The 18,572-nt window shown below is 34.4% G+C and overlaps 1 protein-coding gene and 1 pseudogene across 8 annotated transcripts in view; one reads left to right on the top strand and one right to left on the bottom strand.

Annotated features, from left to right (window-relative positions):
- SOCS5 (suppressor of cytokine signaling 5) overlaps positions 1 to 12,865 on the top strand; it is a 49,602-nt gene extending 36,737 nt beyond the window's left edge. For all 8 annotated transcript variants that reach the window (XM_039887240.1, XM_039887244.1, XM_039887236.1 and 5 more), the window contains one exon: positions 8,677 to 12,865. In XM_039887240.1, the coding sequence (XP_039743174.1) occupies positions 8,689 to 10,299 (1,611 nt within the window). In that variant the 5' untranslated portion in view covers positions 8,677 to 8,688 and the 3' untranslated portion in view covers positions 10,300 to 12,865. The remainder of the gene's footprint in view (positions 1 to 8,676) is intronic.
- A 3,283-nt stretch (positions 12,866 to 16,148) lies between these two features.
- On the bottom strand, positions 16,149 to 16,267 carry LOC120622156 (uncharacterized; annotated as a pseudogene).
- Between the last annotated feature and the right edge of the window lie 2,305 nt (positions 16,268 to 18,572).

Raw genomic sequence — 18,572 nt, 5'->3', positions numbered from 1 at the left:
TAATAACAGAACATTTCTAAGTGGTGTTCAAGCCTACACAAAGGGCGATGACTTTCATATAACAGATAGGCATGGAGTGTAAACATCAAAACATTCACAGTAGGCCTGTGAATAAAGCTTTTGCCTTGGATTCTTTTGGTCAGAATATTATTTCACACATTACAATAAAATGGAACAAGCCACTAATTTTTTTTTTTGAGTGTGGCGTGTGCTATCTTTGTCAGATTTTAATATCAGTTTCTTCATTTTTATGCTCTACAATAATTGAAAAAATATAGAAATGATGTATTGCTTGAGGTTTTAAAGAGCTTATTAATGACACTACTCAGACCTAGAGTTGTTCATATACAGTCCCAAAATTGACTCGAGAAGAGGTAGAAAACCTGAATAGATTAATAATGAAGAAACTTAAGTCCAGGTTATTATTAATCTTTCAGTTGTATCAGTTTCTGTATCTATAAAATTGAGATGATTTTTACTCATAGAGTTGTTGGGAAAAGTAAAATGCTTATATTAGTGCCTGGCACATGGTTAGCATTCAGTAATGTAAATTGTCATCACAGCCATCATTATCATCATTATTCTTCTCTTTTTTTCAGCTTCCCATAGATTTTTCTGTTTTATTGGTTTCTTCAGGTACTCTTGAATTTATTTATCAATTTTAAAAATATAACTGCCAGAGATTTTCTTTTACTAGTCTGATCTTATCTCTGATATAGCTAACTAAAAAAAGAAAAAAAAACAATACTGTTCAAAAAATGACAAAGGAATATAGTCACAGACATGAAAGAGACTTTTTAAAATTATACGAGAAGATTACATACAGCTTTTTTCATAAAAGCGAATGCACAGAAGGATGTTCACCAAAAACAGTAACAGGGTTTATCTCTGGAAGGTGAGATTTCAGCCAAGGGTTAGACTTTTTTTGGTATGTTTATGTAATGTTTTACTTTTCATATAATATGTGTGTATTTTATTTTTATAGGAAATAGTTTGTCATTTTTTCACTGTTATGCTCTAGGAACCGACCATCCACATACCTTTGTCATTATGCACTCAAGATTATCTTCTTAAGAGTATTGTTTCCCTAAATTGTTCCATGGAATAAACATTAGTAAATGTAATATCATTTATGATATACTACATCAGAGGTTAGCAAACTATGGCCCATATGTCAAATCTGGCTTGCCACCATTATTAGCTCAGAGGTTTTTGTGTAACCTCTGAGCTAATAATAGATTTTACATTTTTAAATGGTTGAAAAAAAATCAGAATATTCTGTGACAAGTGGAAATTATATGAAATTTGAATTTCGCTGACCTTAAATAGTTTTCTTGGCATACAGTTATGCTTATTCATTTATATATTACCTATGGTTGCCTTCAGACTACAGTGGTGGAGTTCAGTAGGTGCCACAGAGAACCCATGGCTGCAAAGCCCAAGATATTTACTTACTATATGGTCCTTTTCAGAAAAAGTTTGCTGACCTCTGTACTAAATTAGAGAAACCTGTTCAGTGTTTTGTTCTGGTTGTTGGTTTTTGTTTCGGTTATTTTTTAACGTTGCCCACTTTAGGTTAACTGTCTAGTCTAGAATGTGTGATAGCATGTTAAAGAGTCAACGTATTTTGATAAATATTGCCAAATTGACATTCAGAAGAAAAATTTGCAAAATATTAATAATGCTATTTTCTAAATAGTCTGCAATTTTCAGTTTTGAATTCCTCTTTTACCTAAGAGTTATGAGAGCTTTTTATTTTCCCAGTGGAATAATATTTGGTTATTCCCATTGTGGTCAAAATGTGGCCTGTATAATTTAAAAGTTTTTATTTTGCAGTGTATCATGTACAGGAAAGAATGCATAAGATGTAAATGCAGTCCAAAGACTACTTAATAAGTACAAACCATGTACCCATTACCCAGGCTAAGAAACAGAAAATTACCAGTGTTTCAGAAGCCTCCTGGGTACCGCTCCCTAATTCTATACCCCTCCCTCAAATAGGTAACCATTTCCCTGCTTTTTATATTTTTATTTATGTGTGTGTGTGTGTGTGTGTGTGTGCCCGCGCGCGCATGTGTGTAACATATATGTGCGTATATATATATGTATAACTAAACAATATATTTGGATATTTGCCTGTTTAAAAGATAAATGAATTCATAATGTATATATCTTCGGCATTATTTCTCTAGAATTATGTTTTGGAGTTTCATATGTATAGACATAAGAAACTATCATCCCTGCTGTATAGTAATCCATTATATGAATATACACTAAGGGACTAATGAGGCTTCGCTTAGATGTCTCAATGACAGTCTTAACTGTAATATTTTCTAAATTGAATTCATTAACTCCCTTCAACTCTTTACTTGCCCAAACTGCGCTATCTATTGTGTTTCCTGTCTCTGAAATAGCACTTCTATCCACTTATTTCAGCAAGCCGGAAACTTGGCAGTCATTTTTGACATCTCCCTTTTCTTCATTCCCTATTAATCAATCATTACTCCTGTAGATTTGTCTCCTAAATAGTTCAAATCCATCTCTACTGTCACCACCCTAGTCCAGCTCTTACTTGGATCCCTGCAGTAGTCTTCAGTTCAGTGTCAGTGTTCGTTCTTGTTGTCTTATGGATTGCAAAGCCTACCTCTTCAACTTCATCTTGGCACTCTTCCCCTCACTCATTAGTCAGTGTTAACGTTAGCCATTATTTATGCCATGGTCAATATTGCTTCAGGACCTTTGCAAATGTTGTTCCCCCTGCCTACAGAACACTGTCCTAATTCATTCTTACTCGTCCTTCAAGACGAAATTTTGAATTATCACCTCCTTAGAGAGAAATCTTTCTTACTTACCATCCCTTAAACTAGATCATGTCTCCCTGTTACCATTAAAACTTTGTACTACTCCCTCCTGGCAGTACTACACATTTTAATTAAATGATTATTAAGGAAGACCTCTTATCTGATTCATTCAGGACCAGCAGTCTACAAAGTCTAATAAAGTACGAAATCATAAAAAGGATGCACACCTTAAATATTTTACTCTAAAAATAAGATTGCACATTCATTTGTCAGTCTTTCAATTAAGGGCCCAAGGCCTTGTCTTTGACAGTAGGTCCACTTGTTGCAGTTCCATATTGTTTATCTTGCAGAAACTATACCCATAATGTATCACTTAAGATTTCCAGTTTGAGTTTTTAAATAGTACAGGAATTTAGACTCTTCTGATGCATTCTGAGTTTAGAACATTTATAGATCTTTCCAATATTTTTTCTAATTTTTTAAACTATTTTCTTGCCTATACCTAATTCAACAGTGTAAGTATATCACTTTTATTAAATATTTTGAAGTCATTCAACTCAGTCTTCCTTGCTCTCCCACATTTCATTAGGTTAACGAATACTTAATTAAATCACATAATTAAAATAAGTGCAAGTGGCATGAACAGATTTGGAAGCTAACATAACTAACCCAGTGAAAATATAACTCAACCGGTGGGAATGGAAGTATCCAGGTATATTAGATAAGTGGGCTCCACATTTTTTGAATGCACATGATCTACTATATGAACATATTATGTATATTGTAATAGTTGAACTCTGAGGTTGAATTATATGACCATTTATTGCCTACAAAACAGTAATTTTATATGATTGAACATAATATTAAATAGCAGTATAAAAATTAAATAGGAATCCAGTTAGTCACAAAAAAGTATGTAAATAACAAAAAATAAATAATTTTTTTAAAACCCAGATGGTTCTCAGATTTTTTAAGGGGGACTATACCTATGTATAGCTATGACAGCCATGCAGCCCTGGATTTCTGGGCCAGTCTTAATATTAAACATGTTATCTTTTTCTAAAAATTATTGAAATGTCACCAAAATATTAATCAAAAGTTGAATCTCCTAAACTGCCTCTTGTACCAGAATTTGGCACAGAAATACTTTCATCAATCCATGTGTCCCAATTTTTGTTACTGTAACTGAAGGAATTTCTGTTGGAAAGGTATTATTATGACTAAGTAGTCTAGCTAGACTAAACAGTAAAGGAGGGATTTGAGTTGAGTCACATTCTTCCTCTTTATCCACTGTGGCATGCCATGTAGTCTTAAAACTTGTCGAACTCAATTTTTTTTTCTAATAAAGTGTGAATTAAATCTCATTGAAATGAATTCCTGGAAACAATTTCAGTTGTTTTGTGGAAATTTTGTAATAGATACAACTTGGCAGGAAGAGGGCCATTGACTGTAGTCTTTAATTTTTTTATATATGTAAATTTTTCTAGTAATGGAATTTGACCTCTAATTTTTTATAGTTCTAATTTATAGCTTATCCTATTAAATACTGTGTTTCAACAAAAGCTGTTTAACTTACAACAGCATTATAAAACCAGTTTAAAATTATGATTGTCCTTGGGGAAGGAATGAGTTTTTAGAAATTTGTTTTGGAATATTTAAGGAAAGCTATGCAGGCATAGAAATGTGGAAGATTGTAATGGATGATGAACTTTCTTTTTAGAATCCATACAATTGAAATTTAACACATTTTTAGCCGTGTGTAACTTTATATAAAACCGTAAAGTAATTGAGTTGTAATTTAGGTCTCAGGGTTTTTTAAAAGTTGAACAACAAAACAAAAGAACCTCAAAACTGACATTGTAAGTATTAAGATAGTTGAAATGCCTTCCTGATTCTTATGTGGACTCTTTTATGAATCATCAGAATTTTTTAATTCCCAGTATTACAGCCGCCCACATAGCATTTCTCACATCAAGAAAAAATTCCACTTTCTATCCCCAAAAGGTTTGGAAGCATAATAGTCTTTCTTTAAATTAGAATATTTTGTCACAATTTAATCTATCAACAGTATTCAGATTAGGAATAGAGAAATTACTAAATTTCATGTTCTATCTATAAAACTGAACCCAAAGGTTTAGTGTTAGAAACTGCCATCTATAACCTGGCAAGTGCAAATGTTTTCTGCATGTCTCACTTGTTTAATTTATAAACAACTGTATAAAGAGATAAGTGCTTTTAAATTTGGTTGCTTTCTAAAACACATTTTTCTGATATAATTTGCTTGTGAAAGAAATATCTTTAGATAGCTACAAAATATACATTATAAACATGGAGAAGAGAGACTTCTGGACCTCTTGAATATTACTCTTCTAGTGTCTACAGTGGTTTGGTTTATAATCTTAACACACTAGACCAGGGTCAGCAAACTTTTTCTGTAAAGGGCCAGGTGGAGAATATTTTAGGCTTCGCAGACTACATGTGGTCTCTGTCAATGTTCATTGTGGGCTTTTTTTTAAAATCCCTTTAAAAATGTAAAAACCATTCTTAGCTAGAATTCATACAGAAATAGGCCACAAGCCATATTTGGTCTTCAGGCTATATTTTCCTGACCCCTGCTCTAGATCAGCATTGTCCAAAAGAAATATAGTTTGAACCATATATGTAATTTCAAGTTTTTTAGTAACCACATTGAAAAAGTAAAAGGAAGCAGATGAAATTAATTTTAATAATATATTTACCCAGTTATATCATTTCAATATGTGACACTAGCCACATTTCAGGGGCTCAGTAACCACATATATTGGATAGCACAGCTCTAAACCAGAGCTACTCAAACTATTGGCCATGAATTGGTGCCAGTCTATACAGTTCATTAGCAGTCTGTGACAAGTTAGGTATAGAAATTAAACATAATAAGCATTTAAAATATTTTATAGCAATTTGACAGTTTTTTTATGTTCGTTCAATCTAATAGAAAATCGACACTTGCATTTCATGTCTTTTTTTACATTTCATTTTTCCAGTAATTTATTCTTATTATATTTCACCAAAAAGTCAGTCTGCAAAACTAAAAAGAAACTGGCTCTTCATTACGGATAGTTTAAGAGACACTGCTCTAGATGGTCTCTCTTAGGATTCTGTAGGCCTCTTGTATACATGACAAAAATAAAGAGAAATGGTGATGAAATTATGGCAGGTAGTTTATTTAAGACCATTCATACCCCACTGCAGAGCAGTGTCCTTTTACTTCTGTCTTTTAGATCTACCCAAGCAGAAGGAGCTTCCGATTAGTCTGTTAATGCTGATGGATACCCAGGGATCATCAAACACTTGTGGAAAGCCTCTAAAATAAAAAAAAAATAATAATAAAAAACCAGAGATTTAAAAACTTGAGAAAAAGGTACTGAGAAGAAACAGATAAAAATATTTGAAATGTTAAAAGAAAAAAAGCTATTTTAAAATTTTGTATCCTTAGAGAAATGAGATATTACATCCAAGAAGTTAAAATAGCTATTAAAAAGAACAGAGAACAAGAAAATGGTCTTGGAGATTAAAACTATGATAAGAAAAATTTAAATGCAATAGGAGTGTTAGAAAGTGATGCCAAAGAAATCTACCAAACAGTAGAAGAGGAAAAGAAATGCAATATTGAAAAGAAAATATACGATAATCAAAAGAGGAACTAAGAGGTCTAGTATCTAATAAAAAGGACTTTCAAGAGAGAAGGAAGAGGGCAGTGGGAAGGACATTGAAGAGGCCCAGCACAATAAATGTGAAAAAGGCCCACGCTAAGGATAAAGAGAAGCAGCTATGCTTTTTCATGAAATAAAAACAGGTCATATAAAACTAAAAAGTGGTAAGATATTGGGCATTTCAACAGCCCCACTAGAGTAATGCCCTCAAAATTCTGAGAGTAAATTATTTCCAACCTAGAAATTTCACAACCAATAACAATATGAACATATTACCTAGAAATGAGGAAATACCAGCAGAAACAGCTGAAAGAATTTAAAATAATTTTGCTTGATTCTCTGGGCATCAAGGATGGAAAGGATGTAGCAGACAGTGCTATTTTTTGTCATAAGCTGTGTAGTAATGTTTGACCTTTGAAACCATAAATGTATGAATTAGGTAAAAATAAACAACTTAAAAATAAATGAGAATGAAACTAGGCTAGGAGGGGCCTAGGTTATTGGAAGAGTACATCTACAAGGATTTTGTAGTCATCAAGAATGAGGCAAGAATTAGTCCTGTATATAACAGGACTGTGAGCAAAGAACAGAAATCTTGCTGTTAAAAAAAAAAAAAAGGATAAAAAGCATATTCAGTTCAAATGGTATAAGCCTCAAAGAAAGCCTACAAAAAAGATTTTTGCAAGGAGAAGGAGGGAAAATGTTCTGATAAAGTTTAACAAAATTTAACAGTTCCATCTAATAGATTTTATTAGAGCATGTACCACCTACCATGCAAACTCTTATGTACCTAACTATATGCTTTTAATAAAGAGTAATCTGAAAGTACCTTTCATGATTTCAGAAACATAAAATCTCTGTTTTCATTGTCATTAGTCCAAGAGCATTGTTAGTCCACGAGCTCTTTCTGTAAGAAACGAAAGGGAAGATATATCATTGAGTTTAAGAAAGTTTATTCTTTGTTGTTATCTTAACCTTAGTCAGCTTCTCGAAAATACAAGTATTTATGATAAAGAGGATTAGTCAGAATTATGGAAGGATCAATGACTCATTACTATTAAGAAAAAATACTCAAATAGCTTAGAATCTGTATTAGATTCTAAACTGTAAAGAATAGTAAATAATGAGATAATAATCATGAACAAAAAATTCTGGGGAAAAGGAGTGCCGTATTGATTAAATGGCAAAATAGAAAAAGACATCTTTTTAAAATTTCTGCTGTCATGTGACAAAACCAGTCGAATTTTAAGTTCAGGTTTTTCCATTTCTTCTAACGTTGGCTTTTAGGTTATTGAAAGAGACTGTACCTGTCAATGTTGTAATCTTAAAATAATTTATTTGTAAAGTGCCTTAAACTGCTTAAAATTTTTATAGGAACAAGAATAAAGATGTCAAATTGCATGTTTTTGTTTTTGTTTTGTTTATTATTACAGTATCATAATTTTTTTCCTATAACTCGAAGCTCTTCTAGAATTAAGAATTGAGAAGCTTGAAGACACCTTTCCATTTAAACTTGAATATTATATTCTTTCCTCCTATTGTCCTTTCTACTCAAACTGCTTCAAAATCATGGATAAAATTTGATACATTGTAGGGTGGGGAGGGAAGATAGGGAATTTTGACAAGTGGTTGACCTGGAAGCTTTAGATTGCTAGATGAGTGGAGTAGCAGTTTGGTAAATGAAATTGGGAAGATTGCTACTTACGGGTTTTTGAATTAGTTTTAATGTTATACAAATGTCCTCATTATAACTTTTGAGAAGTTGAATACAGCTATGTTTCAACAATACAGAATCTATTTTTCCTTTTAATACTTGAGAGTGTGCCTAAATTATTCAAAGTAAGGAGACAATCAATGTCCTAATGAAATTAGGTTGATACATGGTAAAAAGAAACCGGAGTTTAATTGAGAGGGTTTATTTCCTTTCCCCTGAGTTCTGAATATTCTATCTAAAAGGAAATGGTAAGTGAGGACTAGCTGAATAATGGTGCAGAGCCACAAAAGGGCCTGGTGACCTTAAGACTACCGGACAGAATGTTCGCCTTATCACCTTAGCACTGCAGTGTAAGGCGAATTCTTGACCAGCATCGCTGACATTTCCATTGAGAAGGAGTGGGTGCTGTCTTTTCTATTTCCACATGCCACTTTAACTTATTTTTCTCCTTTTCCTGTTTTGTCTTTAGATCTTATAATCAATGGATAAAGTGGGGAAAATGTGGAATAACTTCAAATACAGGTGTCAGAATTTCTTCAGTCATGAGGGAGGAAGCCGTAGTGAAAATGTGGACATGAACTCTGGCAGATGTTTGCCCGTGAGAGAGAAAAACAGCAGTATGGAAGACTCCGCTCCTCAGCAACAAAGTAGTCCCTTAAGAGAAAACATTGCCTTACAACTGGGATTAAGCCCTTCAAAGAATTCTTCAAGGAGAAACCAAAACTGTGCTACTGAAATTCCTCAGATTGTTGAAATAAGCATTGAAAAAGATAATGATTCGTGTGTCACCCCAGGAACAAGACTTACAAGAAGAGATTCCTACTCTCGACATGCTCCATGGGGTGGGAAGAAGAAACATTCCTGTTCTACAAAGACACAGAGTTCACTGGATACTGATAAAAAGTTCGGTAGAACTCGAAGTGGACTTCAAAGGAGAGAGAGGCGCTATGGCGTCAGCTCTGTACATGATATGGACAGCGTGTCCAGCAGAACTGTAGGAAGTCGCTCTCTGAGACAGAGGTTGCAGGATACTGTGGGCTTGTGTTTTCCCATGAGAACTTACAACAAGCAGTCGAAGCCTCTCTTTTCTAATAAAAGAAAAATACACCTTTCTGAATTGATGCTTGAGAAATGCCCTTTTCCTGCTGGCTCAGATTTAGCCCAAAAATGGCATTTGATTAAACAGCATACAGCCCCTGTGAGCCCACATTCAACATTTTTTGATACATTTGATCCATCCTTGGTTTCTACAGAGGACGAAGAAGATAGGCTGAGAGAGAGAAGACGACTTAGTATTGAAGAAGGGGTTGACCCCCCTCCCAATGCACAAATACATACATTTGAAGCCACTGCACAGGTCAATCCGTTGTATAAACTGGGACCAAAGTTAGCTCCTGGAATGACTGAAATCAGTGGAGACAGTTCTGCAATTCCACAAGCTAATTGTGACTCAGAAGAGGACACAACCACCCTGTGTTTGCAGTCACGTAGGCAGAAGCAACGTCAGGTATCTGGAGACAGCCACGCCCACGTCAGCAGACAGGGAGCTTGGAAAGTCCACACACAGATTGATTACATACACTGCCTCGTGCCCGATTTGCTTCAGATTACAGGTAATCCCTGTTACTGGGGAGTGATGGACCGTTATGAAGCAGAAGCCCTTCTCGAAGGGAAACCTGAAGGCACATTTTTGCTCAGGGACTCTGCGCAGGAGGACTACCTCTTCTCTGTGAGCTTCCGTCGCTACAACAGATCCCTGCATGCCCGAATTGAACAATGGAATCACAACTTTAGTTTCGATGCTCATGACCCATGTGTATTTCACTCCTCCACTGTAACAGGACTTTTGGAACACTATAAAGATCCCAGTTCTTGCATGTTTTTCGAACCATTGCTTACTATCTCACTAAATAGGACTTTCCCTTTTAGCCTGCAGTATATCTGCCGTGCAGTAATCTGCAGATGCACTACATACGATGGCATTGATGGGCTGCCTTTACCATCAATGTTACAGGATTTTTTAAAAGAGTATCATTATAAACAAAAAGTTAGAGTTCGCTGGTTAGAACGAGAACCAGTCAAGGCAAAGTAAACTCCCTTGTCCCAAAGGGCATTAACTAGGTCTGCTTTTACATGCATCAGACAGTACACCTATAGCAAGCACACATATCAGTGTTAGGTTTTTTTCAGTACAGTATGTAAGCTTAGTGTTAGTATCTGTCAGATGCGATCTGCTGTTACTCAGAAAAACTTGGTGCCTATTAGGACAACAGGATAGAACTACACGTGTTCAGTAAGACTACAGGAACATTTTGCCAATTTAGCTAACCATTTGGTTTTTAATGGCTGTAGTAATTGAGTGAGGCAACTCTGGGGCATTTGCTATGAAGAATTCTATTTCTTACTGAAGAACAAATTGTTAATATTGGATGAGTATTTCAACAGTGTGACTAATGTTTGAAATTATTATATTTTCTAAAAATTTTTCTATGACCTTCCAAAAAGTAGTGGTGTTCGTAGTTACTATAAATCAAGCTTTGGAAGTCCAAAAAATAAAGACTGCCTTCCTTTGGGGGGAAAAATGCAATTATCTGGCCACAAGGGCATAGTGCAGTTCACTTAAGTGTTGGTAGAGTTTATAGTCAGTCTCCTTTTCTCTTCTGCAAAAGGTACTGTTAAGTAAACCAGGTGTTCTAAATAGTAGTTCTTAAAATTTCAGATGTATAAAGTTGGTAGGAGACTTTTATTTAAAAGCCTTAGGTATTAATTTTTTTAATGAGTGCTTTAACTTAAAACACATTAGGAATAGCTACTGCAGTGTAGTCCTGTGTGTGATTTTTAAAGTCGACATGTGCAGTTTAATCGTTGATTCATTAACATCGGATCTTTTCCTATGCCCATGATGAGTTTGTGAACCATGGAGGAAATAAGACTAGAAGATGCCCAGACAAGTCAGATAATAACTACAGTGGTTGCTGATGTTGAGATTATTGTTAAACTGTAATAATTTGGATGGCAGTATTTATCTCTTTGTTGTAAACTCTCATAGCTGAATTGCTTAAGTACAATTTATAGAATTTCAGTGCAGTTAATTTTTAATGGAAAATCTGAAACCTAAATTGCAGATTTAAAAGGTACTGTACAACCATTGTATCTGTAAATAACTATACTTAGCACCTTTTTGTCACTTAGAATAGTATGCAATACTACTTGAGTGAGCTATTTTGGAAGTAATGCCAAGTTCTAGTGTTTGCTTCTTAGAATTGAACTGAATTTATAGTTCTGTCCTAGACATTTTGCACTAAAGTAGTCGAATTCATTCTTGTGTCTTTCGTTAATGTGCTCTGTACCACTGGTGAGTGCTCCTTAGTTTCCTTACCTGCTGCTACAGAAAGTTATTTTACATCCCGATGGCTACTGCCAAGGCTACAAAAAAGAAAAGCTATATTTGTATGCAACACTAACCCTTTGACTGCTAATATATGTTTCTGCTTGCTGTGCCTTGTTATGGCTGCTTTTTTGTGCTAATAAAGTATGTTTGGTGTTCTCCTTGTATATCTGCTGTTTTATACATTTGCAACAATTTCTCTTGTAAATGGAATGGTTTGGGGTTTTTAAATAAGCATTACTTGACAACCTACTATAGTCAATGCAGAATTACTGTACAGCCTTTGTTGACTTATTCTGAGTAAACTAACTCTAAATTTAATGCTGTATATCTTTCCAATCATAATTACATATACTGTGGAACAGTATCCATACTTACTGCAAATTACTGTACAGTTTAGATTATAACAAAAAAAATGAACAGAGAAATATTGACTAAACCTATTGATTTCTCTGCTTATAAGTGAAAAATTGAAACTATCGATGACATGTCATAATAAATGAGTATCTATAGCCTCCCACTGCACCAGAAACAAGTTAAATGAAGTCAGTGCCATTTATTGGTTTGGGGACCATTTTGATGAATAATAAATGCCCAAAATGTAGAACTTTAACCAAAGATTTGTCCATTTTAAAACAAAATGGGGATTGAAGGGACTTAGAATTCCTGTTATTTCTAATAGAAGTCCCTGAAGAACATATACCAAAGTGTTTGAGAACTTCATCCAAACCTACTTTAAAGCATTATGTGCAATTAAGTTGTTATGACATAATTATACTGCATAATTGTTGGGTTCGTTTTCTTGAGCTTAAAATGTACCTGGAAAGTAAACCTCTTGGGGGAAAAAAAAGTCCATACTGCTTTTTGGAGAAGGACTATATATTTGCAAGCAAGATCTTGTTTTAAAGAGGTAACTTGAAACTCTATGAAAGCACTTGATGTTTTATATGCTTGTAGCAAATTGATGTTCTAATTGTAGTTTTATAGAAAGTATCAATGCTTTTATGTATTTCAGAACTTTCATATGTTAAATGGAAATTGTTTTAAATGTGTAAATATTTGAGTTTATGTAAGCATGTATACACTGTGCTAAAAGTCACTTATGTTTCAGTTTGTGTGTAATATTAATATGCAACATTTGGTTTAAATTTTTTTCTTAAAATATCAGTGGCTTAACGTTTTAAAAAAGAAAAATCACCAGCATGAAGTTGCACCTAAGTCTATATTCACTGTGTCTTTTTCTGGATCCCATTGTAGTCTGTCAACTAAATTTGTGTTTTTGTGGTCTTTTGGAAGAACTTTTTAATACAAACCAGGAAACTTTAGAAGTTTAGACACATCTTCATAGTGAAAGAATTAATTCAAAGACAGGTTACTCTGATTCATATTCATTCTCATTTTTTCACTTTATCATTCCCTCTCTACATATGTATATATACACATTTGTGATGTTAATATTACTTTAGACAATAATATTACCATCTGATTTCAAATCATTTAGAGGCCTTATTCTATATATATAGACTATCCTTGTGTCATTCTAATTTAATTATCTGCACCTAAAGTTTAATCTTGCTACTTTTAGTTTTGTTTGTAATACAGTCACCTTATGAAAAGAAAGCATTCATCAGTATTTTCTGGTTAAACACAGTAAAAAATTTTTTGAAAAAAAGCTTGGTTAAATTAAGAGTCATAATTAAATTTATATTTCTTAGACAAAATTTAGCGCAAATAATCATACCTCATAAACTGATGTTTTCTTACGGTCTATTAGAAAGTTTATATAAGATTTATAATCACTTGAACCATAAAAATTGACACTTCTGAGCTTCATTTTAACAAAATGTGAAGTTTATGAACCCCGTATTTGACATTTAGATCTGGATGCAATTTATTTTTATCCAAAGCTGCTTTTGCTCCCTGGCAGTAAACACTAATTTGGTAAGTTTTATTGATAGCGGTTTTAGATCTCATATTTTTGTAGCAAAGCTGTAAAATTGCTTCTTGGTAGAGGGAAAGAGGCTAATGAGTGAATCAGGATGTCTGGGAAAGATGCAGAAACTATATCCATCTCTGAGAATGTGTTAACACAGGGCACATCACACCAGGTTGTTCACTTATTCTATATCCCATACAGTTTTACCTAAATGAAATTCTATAAAAATACAGAGGGCTGACCTAAAGGTGAGAAAAGTTTCCAAAGGGGACAATACTGCTTGTTGTATGTGCATGAAAACTACATATCAGTGAGGTTCAGGGGTTTTTTTTTCATATTCAACAGCTGATACAGAACACAGACTCTCTAAATGGTATGTCCTAAGGAGGTTTAGGGTGAGATTTTTGTGGAAGATGGGTGGTGGTTTGCGGGGAGCAGGTACAAGGGTTGCCATTGCAAAGTATGGATTAATTGGAACGAGTTTTCATGCCCAGGAAGCTTGATTGAACATTTAGACTCATTTCAGCCATTCATATATTTTTTTGAAGACCCATGTGCCAGTCACCATTTTAGGTGACAGGAATACACACTGGGGTATAGACATTTATATGGTCGTTAGGGGAATAGTGACCTAGAATGGTGAGAAAATTATCACCAAGATCAAAGAAAACAGCATTTTGCAAAGGCCTGACCACTTAGGGCTATGAGCCCATAGTAAGGAATTTAGATTTTATTCTAAAAGTGTTGGTAAGCCATTCGGAGGCTTTTAAGTAGGGGGAATGACTTGGGCAAAATAAGGGAGACTGTTGCAGTCATCTGAGTGACAGGAGGTGGGAACCTGGACTGGAGTAGTAGTTGTAGGGAGAAATCAGATTCTAGATGTATTTTGGTGGTAAAGCTTGACAGGATTTGGCGATGGACTGGATGTGAAGAAGAAATCAAAGATGACAACAGTTTTGACCTGAGCAAGGATGATAATGTCATTAGCTGAGAATTCAAGAAAACCGGTAGAAGAGCAAATTTGAGGGTGTAAATTGAATCCTGCCTTGGAAATGCTGAGTTTTGAGATTCCTATTAATTATCCCAATAGATACATTGAAAAGGCAATTGGAAGTATGAATATAAAGTTAAATGGGGGAGTAAAATATGGGGAGATACTATATGGATAGTATTTAAAACTATAAGGCAGGATGGCAACAGCTAGGAATTTTGCATGGGTTTAAGTATTTCTTTGGGGGGAAGTCGGCAACATTTACCTTTGCATGTTAATTCAGAATTCTCTTTTTTTTTTTTTTAAGCAAACTACTTGCCTAACTTTGCTCTCATTTTAAAACTATCCACATCAAATTTGGTTGTCATGCTTTCCATGTCAAGTTTACTTGTGTATTTTTAGTACAAATTTTTATAAGAAATGGAAGTTCATTATGGAATATTTAGAAAGTACTGAAAATTATAAAGAGTCAGTACCAAATTAAAAAGCCCATATTATCTCCTCTGCTGTCACCAACCCCAACCTTCTGCCTCCCAACTCCCACTTTGTAATCTTCCAGAGGTAACTGCTATTAATGTGTATTTTATTCCCTTCCACTATTTCCATGCATTTTTAACAGTTAAGAAGATCAAAGTTTTTAAAATACAGATATAGATCGATGGTAACATGCAGAGATGGGAAGAGTCATAGGCCTCGAAGCACTTTTAGAGGGTACACTCAGATGTGCTCCAAATTCTACTCTTCATCTGATTCAGTGTGGACCTTGTTTTCTTAGATCACTTCAGACATTAAGGCAGGTCAGTCAATGTTTAGAATAACTGAGATTGCAAAGGCCCAGACACTAGATGGTTTCTTGAAATAAAATTTCATTAGAAGATGAGAACCCTCACCTCATGGATTTACAAACTAGTGAGGACACGGGCAAATACAAAGATGTATAACAATAATATATGAAAATAGACCAAGGAAAAAGTAAGAAAAACTGGTTGCATGCTTGATAAGGAAAAACAAACATGACCCAAGTGGAGGCAGGGTGATTTGATGTCTTGGATTTGTTTCATCACAAGAATGTCTAAGAATTTGACTTAGCAGAAGATGGTAGAGAAGCAAGGTGGGGAAATAGAGTGGTATGCAGCAACTGGAGAGGGGCAGGGCTGAGGTAGAAGAACCCCTTGATTGTAGCATTTGAATATGAGAGACTGAAGAGTCTGAATTTATCTAGGTTCTTAAGCAAGATAGAATTAGAAATTATGCCAGAAACTGCAGAATGGAATATAACGGGGGGAGATTGGAGGCAGGAACCCCTGTGAAATTTGCCTAGATCAGATAACACTGAAATAAACTGAAGAGTACATCTGAGAGAAGGTGCAGAAGAAAAAAGCACAATTCTGGGTAAGGAAAAGCAAGCAATTTGCACGCGAGGTTTCTCGTTAAATATGGCATCGTTTCTCATTTAAACAACTCCTAAGAAAGCCAAGTTAGTGTCTCCTATTTAACATGAATATGTGTACTGTTTTTATTTTATTTTTATTTTATTTTTTAAGTGAGGCAACCCTTGGTTGACCTCACAGATTGCAAAGACCTTGTCAGCTTACAATCTCTTATTTTTTTATTTTTATTTTTTTACACCTATAGCACCTGGTCTTCCTAGGTGGTCTCCCATCCAAGTACTAACCAGGCCGTACCCTGCTTAGCTTCCGAGATCAGATGGGATTGGGCTTGTTCAGGGTGGCATGGCCATAGGTGTCTTGTTTTTAAATAAAGCTAACTATAGATAGTATAATTTGAAAGGTACCTTTTTAATGCAAAGACTAATATTTGATCAAATAAGAAAAGCCACCACTTCTAGCTACATTTACATAGAAAAAAATTAGGAAAATTAGGTAGAACCTAAACACCAAAAAAAAAAAAATTGTACTTGACAAAAGTGCTGAGAAATGGTGGCGAAATAAGATTTAAGAGGCAGTTGTTGAATTTAATCCCCTAAATGTTGTTGTGATTGGTTACAGTAAGTGGTCACATAACGTCACCTATAGGTTCTGCAACCTTAAGCAAAGTGACACAATGAAACTGATTTTACCATAGGCTAATTGATATAAACAAGAGTTATGGTCCTATGGCATCTTATCAACTTTACAACAAAACAATAATTCGAGGACCTGCTGTGGTTTTTCTCATTTCTTAATTTTATTAAGTGAAAACGGCATTGAATTTTTATTTAGAAGTCAATATTACATTTAGAAATGTATTACTGCCTGACATTTATTTCTCTAGATATTTACTAAGCATCTCTAACGAGAAACCCAAGATTGTATTTTTTTAACAACGTAAATTGCTGAAGTGTTTTTTTCTCATCTGTCTTAAAATATATACAATTATGAACTTAATTTTATATTTTATTTCCTATTTTTTAGGATGAATTATTTTAAATTTATAGTGCTTTTCTCAAACTCTAAGATATTTTTAAAAATCAAACTAGAATAATTAAAAGCTTTGTCACCTAATTTTATAAATATTTTTCGGTGCCCTCGGATATAATTGAGATAGCATTGAATTTTAATGACATTACAAGAATAGAGAAATACTTTGCTATAGTAGTTTCAACACTGAATGATATAAATTTGTAAATTATATCTTTAAAATATTGTCTTTTCGCAATTTCTTTCCTAATGCTATTAATAGAATTTGAAGGCCAAAATTCATTCTTAAAATTTGGCTATGCTAATTTTTTCATTCTTCAAACATATATTGTGAGACGCAGTTTAATTTATTGGTGACATGAACAAAATAATTGTAAGGGCCTACGTTTGATCTATAAACAATTCTGTCAGAGGCTGGGTGACATGCCTAAAATGACCCCAGAAGAAAACTGCCAGAATGGCTTCCTGGCCAAGCAAATAAACCATGTACATACCGACAGATTATCATGTAATAGGGAAGATTTACCTGAGCTGCCTGGGTCTAATCCTTTACTTGTCTTTGATACCTGACTTAGAGGGGTTTAGTAACTTGTCCAAAGTCACAGAGAGTGAATGTCAGAGGAAGAGTTCAGACACAGGTCTGAGACCAGAACCTAAGCTCTTACCCACTACACTTTACTTGTTGGATCCTAATTTTTGTCAGCTGAGTTAATATTTCTTTCGACACTTTGTCTTCTTTTATTGTCATCTCGAGATGACAATAGATTGTTACAACTGATAAAAATAGATTCTAGACCATTGATAAAAGTGTTGAAAGAACAGGCCACTAGGATCTCCTTGATTTATATTCTCCAATCATCTGAGGAGTGTTTCCGTCTGTTTCTCCAATTTTATCTAGCACTACTCTGTCTTTCTCACTACTCCTGTCACAATGTCTCCAGCACTTCATTGTCTTTCCCACTTCAGGGCCTTTGCACATGTTGCTCCCTCCCCAAATTCTCATCTTCCTACTCTTCCACATAGCAAAATTGATTCTGCTCATTTTTTATATCTAAGCTTGAATGTCACCTCCTCAGAAAGACCTGATCATGCCATATGAAGATTTCCCCCTTATTATTCTCTATCTTTGCCCAGCCGTTGTTTTCTTCAGTTTTTATTACAAAAGCTTGCAAATGTTTTCTTTGGGTTTTGGGGTTTTGACTCTCCCTCTTGAGAAACTCTCAGAACAGAGACCATGTGGTCTCTCTTGTTTGCTCTTTTATCCTCCGTGCCTAGCAGAGTGCTTAACACAGAGCAGAAACAATATTTGTTATAAATTAACGAGTTAATCCACTTAATTTTATTTATTTCTCTACTGACAAAAAGATGAAAATCTTATCGCATGTCCTAAATACTATATTGTTCTACCTATTTCCATAATATACTGTTTAGTATGTCTTGTCCTAGGAAAAAAGATAAGATTCTTGGTGAACCCATGCTGGTTCCCGGAGATTACCACTCTCTTTTCTAAATTCTCACAAGCCCTATCTTTAGTAATCCACCCCGGAATGTTGCCCAGGATTATGCCACATTCATTGGTCTGAAGTTTGTGGAACCTCCTGCCGCTCCTTTTTAAAGCTAGGACTCTAGT

Source organism: Pteropus medius, unplaced genomic scaffold (genome assembly GCF_902729225.1).
Source record: "Pteropus medius unplaced genomic scaffold, Ma_sr-lr_union100, whole genome shotgun sequence".
Lineage (NCBI taxonomy): Eukaryota > Metazoa > Chordata > Mammalia > Chiroptera > Pteropodidae > Pteropus > Pteropus medius.
The sequence above is the reverse complement of the archived record's forward strand: the minus strand, read 5'-3'. Positions and strand labels throughout refer to the sequence as shown.